We start from the raw sequence: 21043 nt of genomic DNA on the forward strand, positions 1-21043 counted from the left end.
TCAAGTTTTAAGACTACCCAGTTCAATCAATATATTCCTACAAAAATTTTTCCAATAAATTTTCTTCAACTAAAAGATTACTGTACAGTTATCCTGCGGCGATTCACGGATCAACATTTACGCTGTCATGGATTCGCGTTTTTTTCAAGATAAATTATATACAAAATAATCGAGAACATTTTATAATGTATATTTGCGAAATATTTTTCTTTCATTTCAGTATGTAAATAACAGATCGTAACATATTTTTCCTTTAAATCTCATTTATTTTCAGCTATGAAATGAACTACAGTACTGTAGTTATTCAAACTGTAAAACCATGTAACTGCAGGAATAGTTTGTTTTTATTAACTATAACTCTTCATATATTCTTAAATAAAAAATTCATATAAAGATAATTAATCAGGGGAATCTTCAAAACTAAGACCAGAGAACTGAAAAAACCAAAAATTGAACTTACGAAGGAGAGATGTGACGTGAGAGATAATATTTGACCCGGAGTCCTCATGTATCGGAGCCCTGACCTTGCAGCTGTTGGTGTGGCTGGTAACAGTTCTAAATCTGTATAAGAAAAAAACCTAAAATTTCAAGGAAACGTTTAATACTAGAAAAGTACTCGGAGAGTGCAGAGCTCCGCCACGGCAGCTCATTTCTCAAAACTAGCCTGCCTTTCCCAGATTTAATAATCATTTCCAGCTCTTTACATAAGTTTCAAATCCCTGCAAATTTCATTACTTTACGATTAAAATTGTGGCCATATGGTTGTGGAATTTGACCTTTTGCATGACCTTGACCTTGGACTCGCCCTTAACACGTATTAATTGGTGTGGATTTTCATACACTCAAATGAAAACCATATATCATAAATATTTTTGAAACCTCCATGAAACCCCTAACAATATTTTTCTTCTACCTATCTGATAATCACTACAATGGAAAAGAAACCCTAAAGTTATCCTACAATGTACAAATTTTAAACCAATAAAGAGCACTTACGTATAAAAAAGAAAAAACATACCTTTATGAAGAGTTGTCTTACTCAATCCAAAATCAGTAAGCTTAAGATGACCTTTATTGTCAAGAAGTAAATTATCTGGCTTAACATCACGGTGGACAATACCATGGCTGCAACATAAATAAAACATAACTGTAAAGAAAAACTAGTGTGATATGTAGCAGATTATTTCATAAGTTCAAACTTACAGCAAATGATTTTATGTTGAACAGGCTGATGCAAGTCTCTCTTTATAGTTTATACAGCATGTGACACATCTATGTTAACGTTGTTACTGATCTTAAGATATTCTATATTTATTTATTTTGAACCATGTAGTATTTTTATTTTCTTATTTCCTTTCCTCATTGGCTATTTTTTCCTGTTGGAGCCCCTAGGCATAGCATCCTGTTTCTCAACTAGGGATGTAGCTTAGCTAGTAATAATAATAATAATACTAATAATAATAATACTAATAATAATAATAATAATAATAATAATAATAATAATAACAACAACAACAACAATAATGGGTAAATAGTTTATCAAGGCCTGGTCAAAAATTCTTATGAATGTAGGTCAGAATGTGTTTTTCTAGCTGCTAAGTGAATTACCAAGATTGATGAGCCAATTGTGGAGGAGAGTCAGAAGCTCATCATCTAGGATTAAGATGTGAACTTTATGGTGAACATATCCATTAAGATGAAACTGATGAAGGCCTTTTTTATGTTAAATGAGATCAATAATAAATGACAGAGTTGGAAGTATAAATTACAGTGAAACATCTGCTCAAAGACTTGGCTAGTAAGAGTACAAGGAGAGAAATATTTTGCTTTCAAACAACATTGAAGAGCGGAGATGGTAAGGTGATGAGATCCTAAAGCAATAGATTAAAGACAAAGATTTACAGAGCCAAGAATGTCTTGAATACGGAGAAGTACTTTTTCAGGACAATTTCAAACAAGACTTTTGATAACTTAGAAAAGTACTTCAGGAAGATTTCATACAAGACTTTTGATACCTTAGAGAAGTACTTCTTCATGAAGATTTCAAACAAGACTTTCGATACCTTGGAAAAGTACTTCAGGAAGATTTCAAACAAGACTTTTGATACCTTGGAAAAGTACTTCTTCATGAAGATTTCAAACAAGACTTTCGATACCTTGGAAAAGTACTTCAGGAAGATTTCAAACAAGACTTTTGATACCTTGGAAAAGTACTTCTTCATGAAGATTTCAAACAAGACTTTCGATACCTTGGAAAAGTACTTCAGGAAGATTTCAAACAAGACTTTTGATACCTTGGAAAAGTACTTCTTCATGAAGATTTCAAACAAGACTTTTGATACCTTGAAAAAGTACTTCAGGAAGATTTCAAACAAGACTTTTGATACCTTGGAAAAGTACTTCTTCATGAAGATTTCAAACAAGACTTTTGATACCTTGGAAAAGTACTTCAGGAAGATTTCAAACAAGACTTTTGATACCTTGGAAAAGTACTACTTCATGAAGATTTCAAACAAGACTTTTGATACCTTGGAAAAGTACTTCAGGAAGATTTCAAACAAGACTTTTGATACCTTGGAAAAGTACTACTTCATGAAGATTTCAAACAAGACTTTTGATACCTTAGAGAAGTACTTCTTCATGAAGATTTCAAACAAGACTTTTGATACCTTGGAAAAGTACTTCAGGAAGATTTCAAACAAGACTTTTGATACCTTAGAGAAGTACTTCTTCATGAAGATTTCAAACAAGACTTTCGATACCTTGGAAAAGTACTTCAGGAAGATTTCAAACAAGACTTTTGATACCTTGGAAAAGTACTTCAGGAAGATTTCAAACAAGACTTTCGATACCTAGGAAAAGTACTTCTTCATGAAGAATTCAAACAAGACTTTCGATACCTTGGAAAAGTACTTCTTCAAGAATATTTCAAACAGGACTTTTGATACCTTGGAAAAGTACTTCTTCATGAAAATTTCAAACAAGACTTTTGATACCTTGGAAAAGTACTCCTTCAGGAATATTTCAAACAGGACTTTTGATACCTTGGAAAAGTACTTCTTCATGAAAATTTCAAACAAGACTTTCGATACCTTGAAAAATGATATTTTAATTATAAAATAAATTTTTGAATATACTTACCCGGTGAATATATAATAGCTGCTGCTCCGGCGGCTCGACAGAAAAACACAAAAACTCGCGAGCGATCGCTATGAAGGTTGCGGGTGTGCCCACCAGCGCCAACTATCGGCCAGATACCGCATATGCATATAAACAGCTCCAATTCTTCTCATCCAGCTGGGTCTCTAGGAAAAGCGTCTTGAGGGTGAGATCCTTCAGGGAGGCTGAATGTAATGGCTCAAACCTGTCTGACATGAGGAACCTTAGGACCATGTCTAAGTTCCATCCAGGAGTTGCCAAACGACGTTCCTTAGAGGTCTCAAAAGACTTAAGGAGATCTTGGAGATCTTTATTGTTGGAAAGATCTAAGCCTCTATGACGAAAGACCGAAGCCAACATGCTCCTGTAGCCCTTAATCGTGGGAGCTGAGAGGGAGCGAACATTTCTCAGATGTAAAAGAAAATCTGCGATTTGGGATACAGAGGTACTGGAAGAGGACACAGATGCTGACTTGCACTAGTCTTGAAAGACTTCCCACTTCGACTGGTATACTCTGATGGTAGAAGCTCTCCTAGCTCTCGCAATCGCACTGGCTGCCTCCTTCGAAAAGCCTCGAGCTCTTGAGTCTCTCTCGATAGTCTGAAGGCAGTCAGACGAAGCGCGGGAAGGCTTTGATGAACATTCTTTACGTGGGGCTGACATAATAGATCTACCCTTAGAGGAAGACTTCTTGGAATGTCTACCAGCCATTGAAGTACCTCGGTGAACCACTCTCTCGTGGGCCAGAGGGGAGCAACCAACGTCAACCTTGTCCCTTCGTGAGAGGCGAACTTCTGCAGTACCTTGTTGACTATCTTGAATGGTGGGAATGCATATAAGTCCAGATGAGACCAATCCAGTAGAAATGCGTCTATGTGGATTGCTTCTGGATCTGGGACTGGTGAGCAATAGATTGGTAACCTCTTGGTCAACGAGGTGGCAAAGAGGTCTATGGTGGGATGACCCCAAGTCGCCCAAAGACTCTTGCACACGTCCTTGTGGAGGGTCCATTCCGTGGGTATCACCTGACCCCTCCGACTGAGACAGTCTGCCAAGACGTCCAAGTCCCCCTGGATAAATCTCGTCAACAGGGAGATGCCTCGATTTCTTGACCAAATGAGAAGGTCCCTTGCGATCTCGTACAGCGTGAGGGAGTGTGTGCCTCCTTGCTTGGAGATGTACGCCAAAGCTGTGGTGTTGTCTGAGTTGACCTCTACCACTTTGTTTCGAAGAAGGCTTTCGAATTTCATCAAGGCCAAGTGGACTGCCAATAGCTCCTTGCCGTTGATGTGCATGCTCTTCTGACTTGAGGTCCACAGACCTGAGCATTCCCGACCGTCCAGGGTCGCACCCCAACCCAAATCCAACGCGTCTGAGAACAACACGTGGTTTGGGTTCTTGACTGCTAGGGATAGTCCCTCTCTCAGACTGATATTGCTGTCCCACCATTTCAGGCATGCCTTTACTGGTTCGGAGACCGGGATTGATACCGTCTCTAACGTCTTGTCCTTGTTCCAGTGAGAGGCTAGATGGAACTGGAGAGGCCGAAGGTGTAGTCTCCCTAGCGAGACAAACTGCTCCAGGGATGAGAAAGTCCCTACGAGACTCATCTAAATCCTGACTGAGCAACGTTCTCTTTTCAGCATTAGTTGGACTTTGAGCAGGGCTTGTTCTATTCGGGTGGCAGACGAAAAAGCCCGAAAAACTGGACTGCGAATCTCCATCCCCAAATATAGAATAGTCTGGGATGGGATCAGTTGGGACTTTTCTAGGTTGACCAAAAGTCCCAATTCCTTGGCCAGACCCAACGTCCAATGTAGATCCTGTAGACAGAGATGACTGGACGATGCTCTGAGAAGCCAGTCGTCCAAGTACAGGGAGGCTCGGATTCCCGATAGATGGAGGAATTTTGCCACATTCCTCATGAGCCTCGTAAACACGAGAGGAGCAGGACTGAGGCCAAAGCACAGGGCCCGAAACTGGTATACCACATTCCTGTAAACAAACCTCAGAAACGGTTGGGAATCCGGGTGTATAGGAATGTGGAAATACGCATCTCGTAGGTCGAGAGAGACCATCCAGTCTCCCTCTCTGACCGCTGCTAAGACGGACTTCGTGGTCTCCATAGTGAACTTTGTTTTCGTAACAAAAATGTTGAGCGCACTGACGTCTAGCACCGGTCTCCAACCTCCTGTATGCTTTGGGACTAGGAAGAGACGGTTGTAAAACCCCGGTGATTGAAGGTCCGAGACTTTCACCACCGCTCCCTTCTCTAGCAACAGAGACACTTCTTGGTTTACGGCTTGTCTCTTTGACTCCTCTCGGTACCTGGGAGAGAGGTCTATGGGAGTTGTCACTAGAGGAGGTTTGCGTACAAACGGAATTTTGTACCCCTCTCTGAGCAACCGAACAGACTCTTGGTCTGCACCCCTCTTCTCCCAGGCCTGCCAGAAGCTCTTCAATCTGGCTCCTACCGCTGTCTGAGGCTGTGGGCAGTCAGACTCTGCCACGTGAGGACTTGGCTCCTCTCTTCTTACCTCTCTTTCCCTCGGCATGAGAGCTTCCCCTGCTGGGAGCTCTGCCACGAAAGGGCGGGATAAATCTGGATGCCAGAGTCTCGATCCTGGGTCTTACAGCAAAGGATGTAGAAGGAGCCCCTTTGCGAGCAGAGGACGCCATCAGGTCATGGGTGTCCTTCTGCACAAGCGAAGCAGCTATATCCTTAACCAGTTGTTGCGGAAACAAGGACGCTGATAAGGGAGCAAAGAGCAGTTCTGATCTCTGACAGGGAGTAACTCCTGCTGAAAGAAAAGAGCAAAGGGTTTCTCGCTTCTTTAAGACTCCCGACGTAAAGGTGGAGGCGAGCTCATTGGAGCCATCGCGGATGGCTTTATCCATACATGACATGATAAGTAAGGAAACATCTTGGTCGGCAGACGAGATCTTCCTACTTAAAGCTCCTAATGACCAGTCAAGAAAGTTAAACACTTCAAAGGCCCTGTATACGCCTTTAAGCAGATGGTCAAGGTCCGAGGAGGACCAACTAATCTCCGAGCGTCTCATGGCCAGGCGACGGGGAGAGTCTACGAGGCTTGAGAAGTCACCCTGGGCAGAGGCAGGGACTCCCAAGCCGAGAACTTCTCCCGTGTCATACCAGACGCTCGATCTAGAAGCAAGCTTAGAAGGAGGGAAGGCAAAGGCAGTCTTCCCCAAACTCCTCCTGGTATCCAACCAGTCGCCTAAAAGACGTAAAGCCCTCTTGGAAGAGCGAGAAAGCACTAGCTAAGTAAAGGCTGGCTTGGTAGCAGGTAAGCCTAGAGCAAACTCAGACGGTGGCGAACGAGGAGCAACGGCAACAAAGTGATTGGGAAAAAGATACTTGAAAATCAACATGATCTTCTTAAAGTCCATCGAAGGAGGAACCGTCTTAGGTTCATCTACATCTGAAGGAATATCATCAGGATGAGGATCAGCAACGTCCTCATCTGAAGGAGCTTCGTCCGATAACTGCTGAGTTACAAGCAAAGGGGAGACCTGCCTTGGTGGCAATGCTTGACAAGCAGAGTCCACACGCACTGGTGCATCAGTAGCAGTCCAGGACGCTATGTCATGTAACTGCTTAACAGCCTGACTGTCAACAACAACAGGAGCGGGAGGACGCTCGACGTCAACTCGAGACTGCCTTGACTGCCTAGACTGAGCAGTCAAATCAACTCTTGACTGCGGTGCTTGACGCTCAGCGTCAAAACAAGTCAACTTCGCTGGTTGGCGAACGTCCTGAACGTCAACAAGAGCATTAGGAAGCGGCTGAACGTCCACATGTGGCTGAAAGTCAACACGGGACTGCATCGAGTGAGGCTCTACAAAACGTGACTGACGTGACTTAGTAATGCCAACGTCAACAGGACGAGCAAAGGCTCGTTTGGGCGGCTGACGGCCAGGATCTCGATCAGCTAAGCGGCGAGGATCATCGTGAACCTTTTCAGCAGAATAGTCCTCCATAAGAGAGGCAAGCTTAATCTGCATGTCTTGCAGTACAACCCATTTAGGATCAACGGGAATGGGTGCGGTAAGAGACGAGGGTAACGTCTGCGACTGCAAAACATTGCCTACACCAAGACTCTCGGAGCCTGTGTTACGTTTCTGTTTAGGCAGCGAGCAGTCTTCCGATGACTGCACAGGGTCAGAGCTGTCCCAATGGCTACAACCAGGATGCTGGACCTGTCCTGAAGGGACTGACTTTCGCTTTAAGGGCCTCGAAACCTTGCTCCACGGTTTCTTACGCGAAAAGCCTTCGGATGACGAGGAGAAAACCGTCTCGCTCGTCTTATGGTAGGGGCGGTCTAGATGAGACACGCCTGAAACCATAGAGGGAACGTCTGTTCGCTGATTAAAGCCTCTCGAACCCATAAGTCCTACGACATTACTTCTCCCTGGGGCTTGGGAGCTTGCAAGAGGTCTCGGACTAGGTGAACGACAGGCACGAACAGACGAACCCTCGGTCGCAACACTGATAACACTTTGCGCACTAATCACTTTCCCACGATTTTCCAATGTGGCACTCTGACACTTTAACTCTTTAACGTCCGCCATGAGTTGATTACGGTCTGTAGCTAACGACTCAACTCTCTTGCCCAAAGCATGAATGGCACGTAACATATCCCGCATTGATGGTTCCTGAGTGCTAGTAGAGGGTTCAGGCACAACTACTACAGGGGAAGGATTAGGTTCAGGGGCATGGGAGGAGGAAAATTCTAACGATCTAGAGGAACTTCTCCTCACCCTATCTCTCTCTAGCTTACGAGAATACTTGTCAAACTCAAGCCAATCGAATTCCGAAAGGCCCACGCACTCCTCACACCGATCTCCTAATTGACAGGTTTTACCCCGACAATTAGAACACACAGTATGTGGGTCGAGAGAGGCCTTTGGAAGACGCTTATTGCAATCCCTAGCATTACACTTACGAAATCTAGGAATTGGAGAAGGGTCAGCCATTTTGAAAAAGTCAAAGAAAGTCCAAAAAACAATCCAAAGTCATCAACAATTAAATCTGTCAAAAAAGAGTTCGAGAGTTTAAGTTGAAGATAAAACACCTGCACTGCGAAAGCTCAAACCAAAATGAAGTACTTCACCAAGTCTGTTGAAAAACTCCAGGTTAACAGCGAGTAATGGTACGTCTTGTCGATCAGACCGACAGAGAAGAATTGGAGCTGTTTACATGCATATGCGGTATCTGGCCGATAGTTGGCGCTGGTGGGCACACCCGCAACCTTCATAGCGATCGCTCGCGAGTTTTTGTGTTTTTCTGTCGAGCCGCCGGAGCAGCAGCTATTATATATTCACCGGCTAAGTTAAATATTTAAAAAGTACTTCTTCAGGAATATTTCAAACAGGACTTTTGATACCTTGGAAAAGTACTTCTTCATGAAGATTTCAAACAAGACTTTTGATACCTTGGAAAAGTATTTCAGGAAGATTTCAAACAAGACTTTTGATACCTTAGAGAAGTACTTCTTCATGAAGATTTCAAACAAGACTATTGATACCTTGGAAAAGTACTTCTTCAGGAAGATTTCAAGCTAGACTTTTGATAACTTGGAAAAGTACTTCTTCAGGAAGATTGAAAAAGACTTTTGATACCTTAAAAGAGTGCTATATTTAACTGAAGCTCAAGGATGTTGTCAATTATATCACTCCTGTGTGACTATCCAGTGTTGAAAAAGAGGCTAATATCCCTTTTGATTTACACTTCAGAGATACCAAAGAAAATGAAAGCATTCATGAAAGATATGACTTTAGTAATGTGAAAGTTCAATCAAGAGGAATTGATGAAATACAATAATCAAGCATAATTAAATAATTAGCTGTACTTTAATAGCCGGATTGACAATCGAATCAGGTTCCTTCAGCTCCTTCCACAGTTTTCTGATGTCACTAATTGCATGAAAAAATAGTCACTCCCAAAACTTTAAACAGTGAAACAACTTTATCTGAATTATACAAATTGTATACATATGGCTATACATAAAAATGTAGATGAAACATGTTCAGTAAATATAAAACTTTACAATTCTTCAAACATGTCTCAATTCATTATCCTTATTTATTCAATTTCTCTTCCTGTAGGCTATATCTCAACACTCTTTAACCTTTGAAACCATATAAAGAGCCTCTCATCTCTCAATGTCCCACATTTTGTAAATGAAGCTGCTCCAGGAAAACCCTATACAAAGCCTTACTTGAGACACTAACAGGATTTTGTAACCCTAATTTAAGTAATTTTTTACCAATATGGTTTTCACATACAAGAAGTACTAGCTAAGTCAAATCACAGTAAATTGGAAACCTCTCGAAGTTAGCATGTATCTGACCAGTGAAAAATCTTATTACAGGGCTTCTGAGTCACTGAAACTACTTCTTGCTTCAGCCTTATGTCATGTCGTAGCTGTTAAGCTAATTCTTATACTCGTGTAGGCCTATGCGAATCTATTCAACATTAAAATTTCCATAACCAATATACAGCATAATGAATATTTACACCACAATACAGTTACTAACCTATGTAAATACTGAAGAGCGAGAGCCAATTCAGCCGCATAAAAGGTTGCCATGGATTCGTCAAAGTACCCATACATCGTTAAAAGGGACTTCAAATCGCCACCAATAAGATACTCCATCACCTGAAAATTATTAACATATTCATTAGTTGCACTGACTTCATAATGGTGATTGCTGTATAGCTAATAATTGTAACTTCCATTTGGTCAACAATCACCAATTTGACAATCTTTATTCAGCACATAAATATTGAAAGGTCTCACAGTTTAGATTACAATAATAGAATTCTGGAAATTTAACCCAGGCCTGAGCTAGTAAAGTTATTCTATACTGTTTGGTACTTCACAATCTTATTTTAAGATATAAAAAATTAATATGGCTAATCAAACATTACATGCATAATGAAGACTTTGATAATTAAACATGGAAAAACCTACATTACTGTACAACATTTTTGTATTAATGAATAAAAAAAAAGTCAAACTGTATACAGTACGTCTTCAAATATTGTGCATCCAACATAGTGGTGCTATGGAAAAAAAATTAGTTGTGCTGGTAGTATATTTCTGTGTAGTTTAAAACAGTAGGTATGATAAATCAGTAGGTTTGGGAGGCATAAACTTTGTATTCTAAGAAGCACACAGAGTGTGGATCTACAATTTTTTCTGACAAATACAAATTTCTTGCTTATCCACATCAGAAATCAATGGAAAAAACAACTAGCATTCCTTTTCTAGAAAGTAAAAGAAAAAGATTAAAGCATTTAGCTAGACTACAACAGAACGTCCGTACTCATTGTGGCCGAAGACAGAAGTCTTTGAGAGGTGAGTGGGCAAGGCTATTCACACACGCTCACCATCTCTTGTTAACTCACTATTCACACACGCTCACCATCTCTTGTTAACTCACTATTCACACACGCTCACCATGTCTTGTTAACTCACTATTCACACACGCTCACCATCTCTTGTTAACTCACTATTCACACACGCTCACCATGTCTTGTTAACTCACTATTCACACACGCTCACCATCTCTTGTTAACTCACTATTCACACACGCTCACCATGTCTTGTTAACTCACTATTCACACACGCTCACCATCTCTTGTTAACTCACTATTCACACACGCTCACCATGTCTTGTTAACTCACTATTCACACACGCTCACCATGTCTTGTTAACTCACTATTCACACACGCTCACCATCTCTTGTTAACTCACTATTCACACACGCTCACCATCTCTTGTTAACTCACTATTCACACACGCTCACCATCTCTTGTTAACTCACTATTCACACACGCTCACCATCTCTTGTTAACTCACTATTCACACACGCTCACCATCTCTTGTTAACTCACTATTCACACACGCTCACCATCTCTTGTTAACTCACTATTCACACACGCTCACCATCTCTTGTTAACTCACTATTCACACACGCTCACCATCTCTTGTTAACTCACTATTCACACACGCTCACCATGTCTTGTTAACTCACTATTCACACACGCTCACCATCTCTTGTTAACTCACTATTCACACACGCTCACCATGTCTTGTTAACTCACTATTCACACACGCTCACCATGTCTTGTTAACTCACTATTCACACACGCTCACCATCTCTTGTTAACTCACTATTCACACACGCTCACCATGTCTTGTTAACTCACTATTCACACACGCTCACCATCTCTTGTTAACTCACTATTCACACACGCTCACCATCTCTTGTTAACTCACTATTCACACACGCTCACCATCTCTTGTTAACTCACTATTCACACACGCTCACCATGTCTTGTTAACTCACTATTCACACACGCTCACCATCTCTTGTTAACTCACTATTCACACACGCTCACCATGTCTTGTTAACTCACTATTCACACACGCTCACCATCTCTTGTTAACTCACTATTCACACACGCTCACCATGTCTTGTTAACTCACTATTCACACACGCTCACCATGTCTTGTTAACTCACTATTCACACACGCTCACCATCTCTTGTTAACTCACTATTCACACACGCTCACCATCTCTTGTTAACTCACTATTCACACACGCTCACCATGTCTTGTTAACTCACTATTCACACACGCTCACCATGTCTTGTTAACTCACTATTCACACACGCTCACCATGTCTTGTTAACTCACTATTCACACACGCTCACCATCTCTTGTTAACTCACTATTCACACACGCTCACCATCTCTTGTTAACTCACTATTCACACACGCTCACCATCTCTTGTTAACTCACTATTCACACACGCTCACCATCTCTTGTTAACTCACTATTCACACACGCTCACCATCTCTTGTTAACTCACTATTCACACACGCTCACCATGTCTTGTTAACTCACTATTCACACACGCTCACCATCTCTTGTTAACTCACTATTCACACACGCTCACCATGTCTTGTTAACTCACTATTCACACACGCTCACCATCTCTTGTTAACTCACTATTCACACACGCTCACCATCTCTTGTTAACTTTCTTATTAACAAATTCTATGGCCATTCCAGCTCCGCTAAAGACATTCTCTATCTTAAAGGAAGCAAAAGGGTTGTAAATGTGTAGGAACAAATAACTACAATTTTCAAATCTAGTAAGGCAATAATTTGCAATTCCAGTATGCATATTACATACTTTTAGAAAAGTTTTATTTTTGTTAACATTAGTCTTTGCATTACATCATGATTTGTTTTTTCAATCATCTATTTGGTGGCAAGATATTTCAACCTCATAGAAAAGTTTGATACTGTAGGAAAGTGAGAAAATTAAAGTAATACTTTAAATGGAAGGGAAATATGGCAAGCAATTATAAACTGGGCTAATTAAGCAGACTTGACACAACAAAATTTCATAAAGATTTCTTGCTATAATGCTGTCACTACACATACTCACCAGATAAACATTGCAAACTGTTTGCAAGGAATAAAAGAGCTGCACGCAAAAGGGGCTTTTTGTTCGCGCCAACGCATCTCTCTCTGTGATTACTGTTGAAAAAAATGAAGTAAATAAAAAGATCTGAAACCACTTACATTAATGAAAAAAAAAAAAATAAAAATAAAAAAAGGTTTCATTTGCACAAGTAGAGTGGTCTTATAAAAAAAGTTGCCTTAGTCAAGCCCATATCATACAGTACTTGTTTCACTTTTATTCACTTGTTTTGTTCCCTCTCTCCTCACACCTCTTCTGTAGATCAACTAAACCCTATTCCCAACTATGAGCTCTGTTCTTATGAGTTTATCTGTATTAGAATCTTTCAATTTCCAAAAAATCTAATTCTGTATTTAAACAAGTTCTTTGTCTCCTCTTCTAATCACTCCATCAACTATTTTTTTTTCATTCAATTGATTCTCTCACTTTTAACACTATTTTTGGTGACCACCTTTCTTAATATTTATCAAGGGGAGCTCACATTATTCATACTATAGCTTGATGTTAACCCTTTTACCCCCAAAGGACGTACTGGTACGTTTCACAAAACTCATCCCTTTACCCCCATGGCATACCGTTACGTCCTTACAAAAAAATGCTATAAAATTTTTTTTTCATATTTTTATATTTTTTTTTTTTAGAAAATTCAGGCATTTTCCAAGAGAATGAGACCAACCTGACCTCTCTATGACAAAAATTAAGGCTGTTAGAGCAATTTAAAAAATATATACCGCAAAATGTGCTGGGAAAAAAATAACCCCTTGGGGGTTAAGGATTGGAAATTTCCAAAGAGCCTGGGGGTAAAAGGGTTAAGCATACCTGTAAATGCTTAGAGCATTGGTCTTCTATTCGACTTATTTCAGCTTTAACCTTCTTCCTAAATAAGATTGAAGCTGAGGCAAATCACTTGATTAATGAGCTTAGTCTTACCTCACTCCCTTATTCTCTCTCTCTCTCTAAATTTAAATGTGAATATTCTTTTTTTTTTTTTTTTGTAAAGGGATAATTTCAATCATTCTTCTGGATCAAAATGAGAGTTCTTCCAATATGACAACTTTGTAATGCTAGTGAGACTGTTTTTTCCAAAGTATTGTATGGAGAATATTTTTTAATTAAACACTTTTTTTTTCTATACTAAAAATCTTTAAAATTCCCTTATTTTGTTTTTCATGACTCCCTTAACAGTATTATCATTACTATTATAACTATTATTAGCTAGGCTACAACCCTAGTTGGAAAATCAAGATGCTGTAAGCCCAAGGGTTTACCTAACTTGAAGAGGTACGGTAGTTCTATTGTCTCCTTCAGAACTTTCAGGGTTAAGTAATTACGTTAACTTTTTCAATTTTTTCCTTGGGGAGGATAGGGAACCACAGAAAGAACATGATATTAAGTTACAAGTCCCACTGGAATATGGAATTGCAGTAGAATAAACCCTAAATGTATGATTGTATTACAGCAAGTTTATACATGTGTATGAGTTTCATATATCTCTTGCTGTCTATGATTCTTAATACTTCTTCCCATGAATAGAAAGCATCATACATCTTTTAGAAAACAAGACAACGCACATATAAGTACAAACTTAATTTGAACTTTCTCCTCTAAAAAAAAAAAATAACTGCAAAGACCATTAGCATACTACTGTCAAGAAGTTTCAACAAGAAGACCTAAAATGTTCATAAGTTTACCCATACTGTAAAAGCAAGCACACTAGGTCTCCAATGATCTTATGTAATTAAAGTTCCCTTACAAAGCAATTTTTGCTCTACTCTGATTTGCTCACTTTAGGGGAAAATCCTTAAAATGAAAAGAATATTAAACCTCAAAATGCTGTTCTCTAAATTAGAGGATTTTCATGTTAATGTCTTAAACTAATTGTACCATAGCTGCACTAAATGCAGTAATCAGACTTAGACTTTGAAATGAGGTACCTGTATAAAAAATAAATCTAGGATGAAATGTAACACTTACTTTGTTCTACCATATTCTTGTTGACAATGTCTGACTTCTTCACCACTTTGATAGCATAAAGCTGACTGGGATTATCTTTCTTGCAGCCCAAAAATACTTTCCTGAAAAAGCACAACTCTCTTAGTTAATAATTCATATCAATAAACTGTAGTCTATGGCAATAATACTGCAATCTATATCATTTATCCCCTTTCAATAATTCAATCACTGACAACTTTATCTCAAACATACCCAAATGCACCACGACTGATTGGTTTGATAAACTGGAATGATTCAATTCCTGGCATCTGAAAAAGAAAAAAAACCATGAAAATAAAATACACACTTTGTTAAATTTGTGAGGGGTAGATGGAGATGATTTGGGCATGCTCTTCGCACTCCCCAGTAGAGATTAGTTCACCAAATTTTCAACTGGGCTCCACAAGGCACTAGAAGAGTTGGAAGACCCGGGCCTACGTGGCTGAGGACTATGAAGCATGAAGTAGGAGATGATGAATGTAGAGGTATTGACTTGAAGCTCAAGATAGAGACGACTGGTTATTGCCATGTTACTTATTCTTTGTTCACACACCTACAAAATGGTAGCATGTCAAGCAGTTTTGTGACTAGTCTTAAAATAGCAATGGGTGATTTGGAGTGTTTGTAGGAAGTTGGGCCACAGTTCATAAATCAAAACCTTTGAACCTAACCTGACATAGGCTAAACTAACCTATCCTACCCTGATTAACTCTAACTTAATCTAACCTACTATTAAAGAAATTAAAAGACAAATATGATATTTTAATTATAAAATAAATTTTTGAATAAACTTACCCGGTGAATATATAATAGCTGCAACTCTGTTGCTCGACAGACAAAAAACAGTAAAAACTCGCCAGCGATCGCTATACAGGTTGCGGGTGTGCCCACCAGCGCCAACTGTCGGCCAGATACCACTCTCGATGTAAACAAAGACTCAATTTCTTCTCATCCCACTACGTCTCTATTGGGGAGGAAGGGAGGGTCGTTTAATTTATATATTCACCGGGTAAGTATATTCAAAAATTTATTTCATAATTAAAATATCATTTTTAAATATTTAACTTAGCCGGTGAATATATAATAGCTGATTCACACCCAAGGAGGTGGGTAGAGACCAGAGTTAAATATGTTTACATCGTATAAGCTAAGAGATTTTTATTTCATTTTGGCAGTTATCAATATAACAAAACCAAAATAAATAGGTACCTGGTAAGGAAGTCGACTTGGACGATTACTCTGCCTTGTAAGTACGTCTTCCTTACGGAGCCCAGCGATCCTCTTAGGATGCTGACAGACCCCCCAGGAGCTGAAGTATCAAGGGTTGCAACCCATACAACAGGACCTCATCAAACCCCTAATCTGGGCGCTCTCAAGAATTGACTTTGACCACCCGCCAAATCAACCAGGATGCGAAAGGCTTCTTAGCCTTCCGGACAACCCGTAAAAACAACATTAAAACATTTCAAGAGACAGAGTAAAAGGATATGGAATTAGGGAATTGTAGTGGTTGAGCCCTCACCCACTACTGCACTCGCTGCTACGAATGGTCCCAGAGTGTAGCAGTTCTCGTAAAGAGACTGGACATCTTTCAAGTAAAATGACGCGAACGCTGACTTGCTTCTCCAATAGGTTGCGTCCATGATACTTTGCAGAGATCTATTTAGCTTAAAGGCCACGGAAGTTGCTACAGCTCTAACCTCGTGCGTCTTAACCTTAAGCAAAGATCGGTCTTCCTCACTCAAGTGTGAATGAGCTTCTCGTATTAACAATCTGATAAAATATGACAAAGCATTCTTTGACATAGGCAAGGATGGTTTCTTAACCGAACACCATAACGCTTCAGATTGGCCTCGTAAAGGTTTAGTATGAGCTAAGTAGAACTTAAGAGCTCTAACAGGGCATAAGACTCTTTCTAGTTCATTGCCTACGATCTCCGATAAGCTAGGAATATCGAAAGATTTAGGCCAAGGACGAGAAGGTAGCTCATTTTTGGCTAGGAAACCAAGTTGCAGAGAACAAGTAGCTTTTTCTGACGAAAACCCGATGTTCTTGCTGAAGGCATGAAGCTCACCGACTCTTTTAGCCGAGGCTAAGCATACCAGGAAAAGAGTCTTAAGAGTGACATGAGGAGTCTTAGGACCACGTCTAAATTCCACCCAGGAGTAGCCAAACGACGCTCCTTAGAGGTCTCGAAAGACTTAAGGAGGTCTTGCAGATCTTTATTGTTGGAAAGATCTAAGCCTCTATGCCGGAAGACCGAGGCCAACATGCTTCTGTAGCCCTTGATAGTAGGAGCTGAAAAGGATCGTACTTTTCTCAGGTATAAGAGAAAATCAGCTATTTGGGCTACAGAGGTACTGGTCGAGGATACGGAAACTGACTTGCACCAGTCTCGGAAGACTTCCCACTTCGATTGGTAGACTCTAATGGTAGACGCTCTCCTTGCTCTAGCAATCGCACTGGCTGCCTCCTTCGAAAAGCCTTTAGCTCTCGATAGTCTTTCGATAGTCTGAAGGCAGTCAGACGAAGAGCGTGGAGGCTTTGGTGTACCTTCTTTACGTGTGGTTGACGTAGAAGGTCTACTCTTAGAGGAAGACTTCTGGGAACGTCTACTAGCCATCGAAGTACCTCGGTGAACCATTCTCTCGCGGGCCAGAGGGGAACAACTAACGTCAACCTTGTCCCTTCATGAGAGGCGAATTTCTACAGTACCTTGTTGACAATCTTGAATGGTGGGAATGCGTAAAGATCTAGATGTGACCAATCTAGGAGGAAGGCATCTATATGTATTGCTGCTGGGTCCGGGACTGGAGAGCAATAGATTGGAAGCCTCTTGGTCAGCGAGGTTGCAAAGAGATCTATGGTGGGTTGACCCCAAGTCGCCCAAAGTCTCTTGCACACATCCTTGTGGAGGGTCCATTCGGTTGGAATTACTTGACCTTTCCGACTGAGACAATCTGCTAGGACGTTCAAGTCGCCCTGGATGAACCTCGTTACTAGGGAGATGCCTCGATCTTTTGACCAAATGAGCAGGTCCCTTGCGATCTCGTACAAAGTCAGTGAGTGGGTACCTCCCTGTTTGGAAATGTACGCCAAGGCCGTGGTGTTGTCCGAGTTTACCTCCACCACCTTGCCTCGAAGGAGATTCTCGAAGCTTATCAAGGCCAGATGAACCGCCAAAAGCTCCTTGCTGTTGATATGCATGCTCCTCTGACTCTCGAGTTCCACAGACCTGAGCATTCCCGACCGTCCAGTGTCGCGCCCCAGCCCAAGTCCGATGCGTGCGAGAAGAGAACGTGGTTGGGTATCTGAACTGCCAGGGGAAGACCCTCTCGTAGGCTGATATTGTCCTTCCACCAAGTCAGACAAGACTTTATCTTTTCGGAAATCGGGATCGAGACCGCCTCTAGCGTCTTGTCCTTTTTCCAGTGAAAAGCCAGATGGAATTGAAGAGGACGGAGGTGTAGCCTTCCTAGCGCGACAAATTGCTCCAGGGATGACAGCGTCCCTACCAGACTCATCCACAGCCTGACTGAGCAGCGTTCTTTCTTCAGCATCTTCTGGATGGAGAGCAGGGCTTGAACTATTCTGGGGGCCGACGGAAAAGCCCGAAAAACTTGACTGTGAATCTCCATCCCTAAATACAGAATAGTTTGGGATGGGACCAGCTGTGACTTTTCCAAATTGACTAGGAGTCCCAATTCCTTGGTCAGATCTAGAGTCCAATTGAGATCCTTCAGACAGCGATGACTGGAAGAGGCTCTGAGAAGCCAGTCGTCCAAGTACAGGGAGGCTCTGATCTCCGATAGCTCGAAACTGGTACCCCACATTCCTGTAAACAAACCTCAGAAACGGTTGGGAATCCAGGTGTATAGGAATGTGGAAGTATGCCTCCTGAAGGTCGAGAGAGACCATCCAGTCGCCTTCCATAAATGCTGTCAAGACAGCCTGGTAGACTTCATCGTGAAGTTTGTCTTGACAATGAACACATTGAGCGCACTTGCCTCTTACGTACTCCTGCAGTGAACATGGCTGCCAAATCATGGAGCCATCCCTGAGGGACTTGTCCCTGCAGAGAACGTGGCTGTCAGATCATTGGAGCCATCCCTGAAAGCCTTGTTATTGCATGACATAATTGTACAGCAAAACTTCAAAGGCTCGAAAACAGCTGTGAAGTTGACCTGTAAAATCTTGGAGCGTCTCCTGGCCAGGCGCCAGGGAGAGTCTACGAGATTTGAGAAGTCTATCTGGGCAGAGGCAGGAACTCCCAAGCCGAGAACTTCTCTCGTGTCATATCAGACTCTCGCTCTATAAGCCAGTTTAAAAGAAGGGAAAGCAAAGGCTGTCTCCCCCAAACTCCTCCTGGTGATAAACCAGTCGCCTAGCAAACGCAAAGCTCTCTAGGAGAGCAAGAGAGCACTAGCTTATAAAACAACGGCTTCGAAGTAGCTAGGCCTAGTGTAAGCTCTGACGTTTAGGCGAACGAGGAGCAGCAGTTACAAAAAGATCCGGACAAAGATAATTAAAAATCAGCAGGATTTATTTAAAGTCCATAGAGGGCTAAGCAGCTTTAGGCTCCTCTCCGTCTGACATAGTCCTCAAGGGAATATCAGTAGGAGGGGGAACAGCAACTTCCTCATCTGAAGGAACCTTGTCCGATAATAGCTGAGTCTCAAGCAAGGGAGAGACCTACCGTGGTGGCAATGCTTTACAAGCAGAGTCCACACGCACTGGTGCATTAGTAGCGGACCAGGACGCAACGTCATGTAACTGCTTGACAGTCTGTGAACTGTCAACAACAACAGGTGCGAGAGACCAGGACGCAACGTCATGTAACTGCTTGACAGTCTGTGAACTGTCAACAACAACAGGTGCGTGAGGACGCACAGCGTCCACTCGAGACTGCTTTGACCGCCTAGACTGAGCAGTCAAAACAACTCTAGAATGCGGAGGTTGACGCACAGCGTCAAAACAAGTCAACTCCGATTGTTACCGAACGTCCTGAACGTCAACAGGAGCATCAGCCAGTGGCCTAACGTCCAAATGTGGCTGAAAATCCACACGAGACCGCATCGAGTGTGGTTCTAAACAACCTGACTGACGTGACTTAGCTACGCCAATGTCAACAGGACGCACAAAGGAACGTTAGGTTGGCTGAAAGCCAGGATCTCGATGAGATAAACGGCTAGGCTCAACGGACTAATCGGCAGAATAGTCTTCCATAAGGGAGGCAAGCTTATTCTGCATGTCTTGCCGTACAACCCATTTAGGATCAACGGAAAAGGTTGCGGTAAGAGACGAGGGTAACGTCTGTGACCGCAAAACCTTGCCAACAAAAAGACTCTCGGAGTCTGTTTTACGCTTTTGTTAGGCGGCGAGCAGTCTTCCGATGACTGCATAGGGTCAGAGCTGTCCTAATGGCTACAACCAGGACGCTGGACCTGTCCTGAAAGGACTGACTTTCGCTTAAGGGCCTCGAAACCTTGTTTCAGGTTTCTTATGCGAAAAGCCTTCGGATGACGAGGAGAAAATCGTCTCTCTCGCCTTATGGTAGGGGTGATCTTGGTAAGATACACCCGATACCATAGAGGGAACGTCTGTTCGCTGATCAAGGCTTCTCGAACCCATAAGTCGTACGACATTACTTCTCCCCTGGGCTTGGGAGCTTGCAAGAGGTCCCGGACTAGGCGAACGACAGGCACGAACAGACGAACCCTCGGTCGCAACACTGATAACACTTTGCGCAATATCACTTTATCACTACAATTTTCTGTTTAGCACTTATTTCACTGAAATCGAAACTTTCACTGATTTCTACCTGAAGCACGCAATTCTAACCTCATCAAAAGGTAGTAATAGCGAAATCAGTCGTATAATGCAAGCACATTAATACCAGCAAAAAACAGTAAACATATTTTAAGATAAAAAATTCAGTGGCTGGGGAAGAGACTAAACACTAGTTCATTCAAAACTACGTTTTCAATCTCTCACCGTACATTGCCTGGGGACGAGAATAAAAAACTAAAAACGTTTTATCCTTTCTCCCCATACAGAGACTAGGGACGAGAGTAACTCGAGAACAACGTTACCCGCTTGAACGGAACGTTTTCTCCCCTCTCTCTCCCTCCGTCTCTATCTCTCTCTCTCTTGATTACGCACCTAAGAGAAGAGCCCACTTACGTTTCGTCAAAAAAACATGTTATTTGACCAAATGAAAAAAACTGAAAGGTTTTTCAATTAAAAAGTTCCTTTAAAATAGAATTTAAAACATTTAAGCTTTGAAAGAAGAATGAACAAAACGTCAGAATCGATTTACTCTTTCTGCAAAGTGAAACCGTGATACTCTCTCTCTCTATCGTAACG

General features: G+C 41.5%; 1 protein-coding gene across 1 annotated transcript in view; it reads right to left on the bottom strand.

Annotated features, from left to right (window-relative positions):
- The window catches only part of gwl (serine/threonine-protein kinase greatwall), a 69846-nt gene that overhangs the window by 31879 nt on the left and 16924 nt on the right, over window positions 1–21043 (bottom strand). The window contains exons 2-7 of the mRNA XM_068348398.1: window positions 14891–14946; window positions 14660–14760; window positions 12650–12741; window positions 9721–9842; window positions 1019–1125; window positions 461–561 (exon numbers count right to left, since the gene is read on the bottom strand). Coding sequence (XP_068204499.1) covers window positions 461–561; window positions 1019–1125; window positions 9721–9842; window positions 12650–12741; window positions 14660–14760; window positions 14891–14946 — 579 coding nt within the window. The remainder of the gene's footprint in view (window positions 1–460; window positions 562–1018; window positions 1126–9720; window positions 9843–12649; window positions 12742–14659; window positions 14761–14890; window positions 14947–21043) is intronic.

The sequence above is a fragment of the Palaemon carinicauda genome, chromosome 24 (assembly GCF_036898095.1).
Source record: "Palaemon carinicauda isolate YSFRI2023 chromosome 24, ASM3689809v2, whole genome shotgun sequence".
In the NCBI taxonomy this organism is placed as follows: Eukaryota; Metazoa; Arthropoda; class Malacostraca; order Decapoda; family Palaemonidae; genus Palaemon; species Palaemon carinicauda.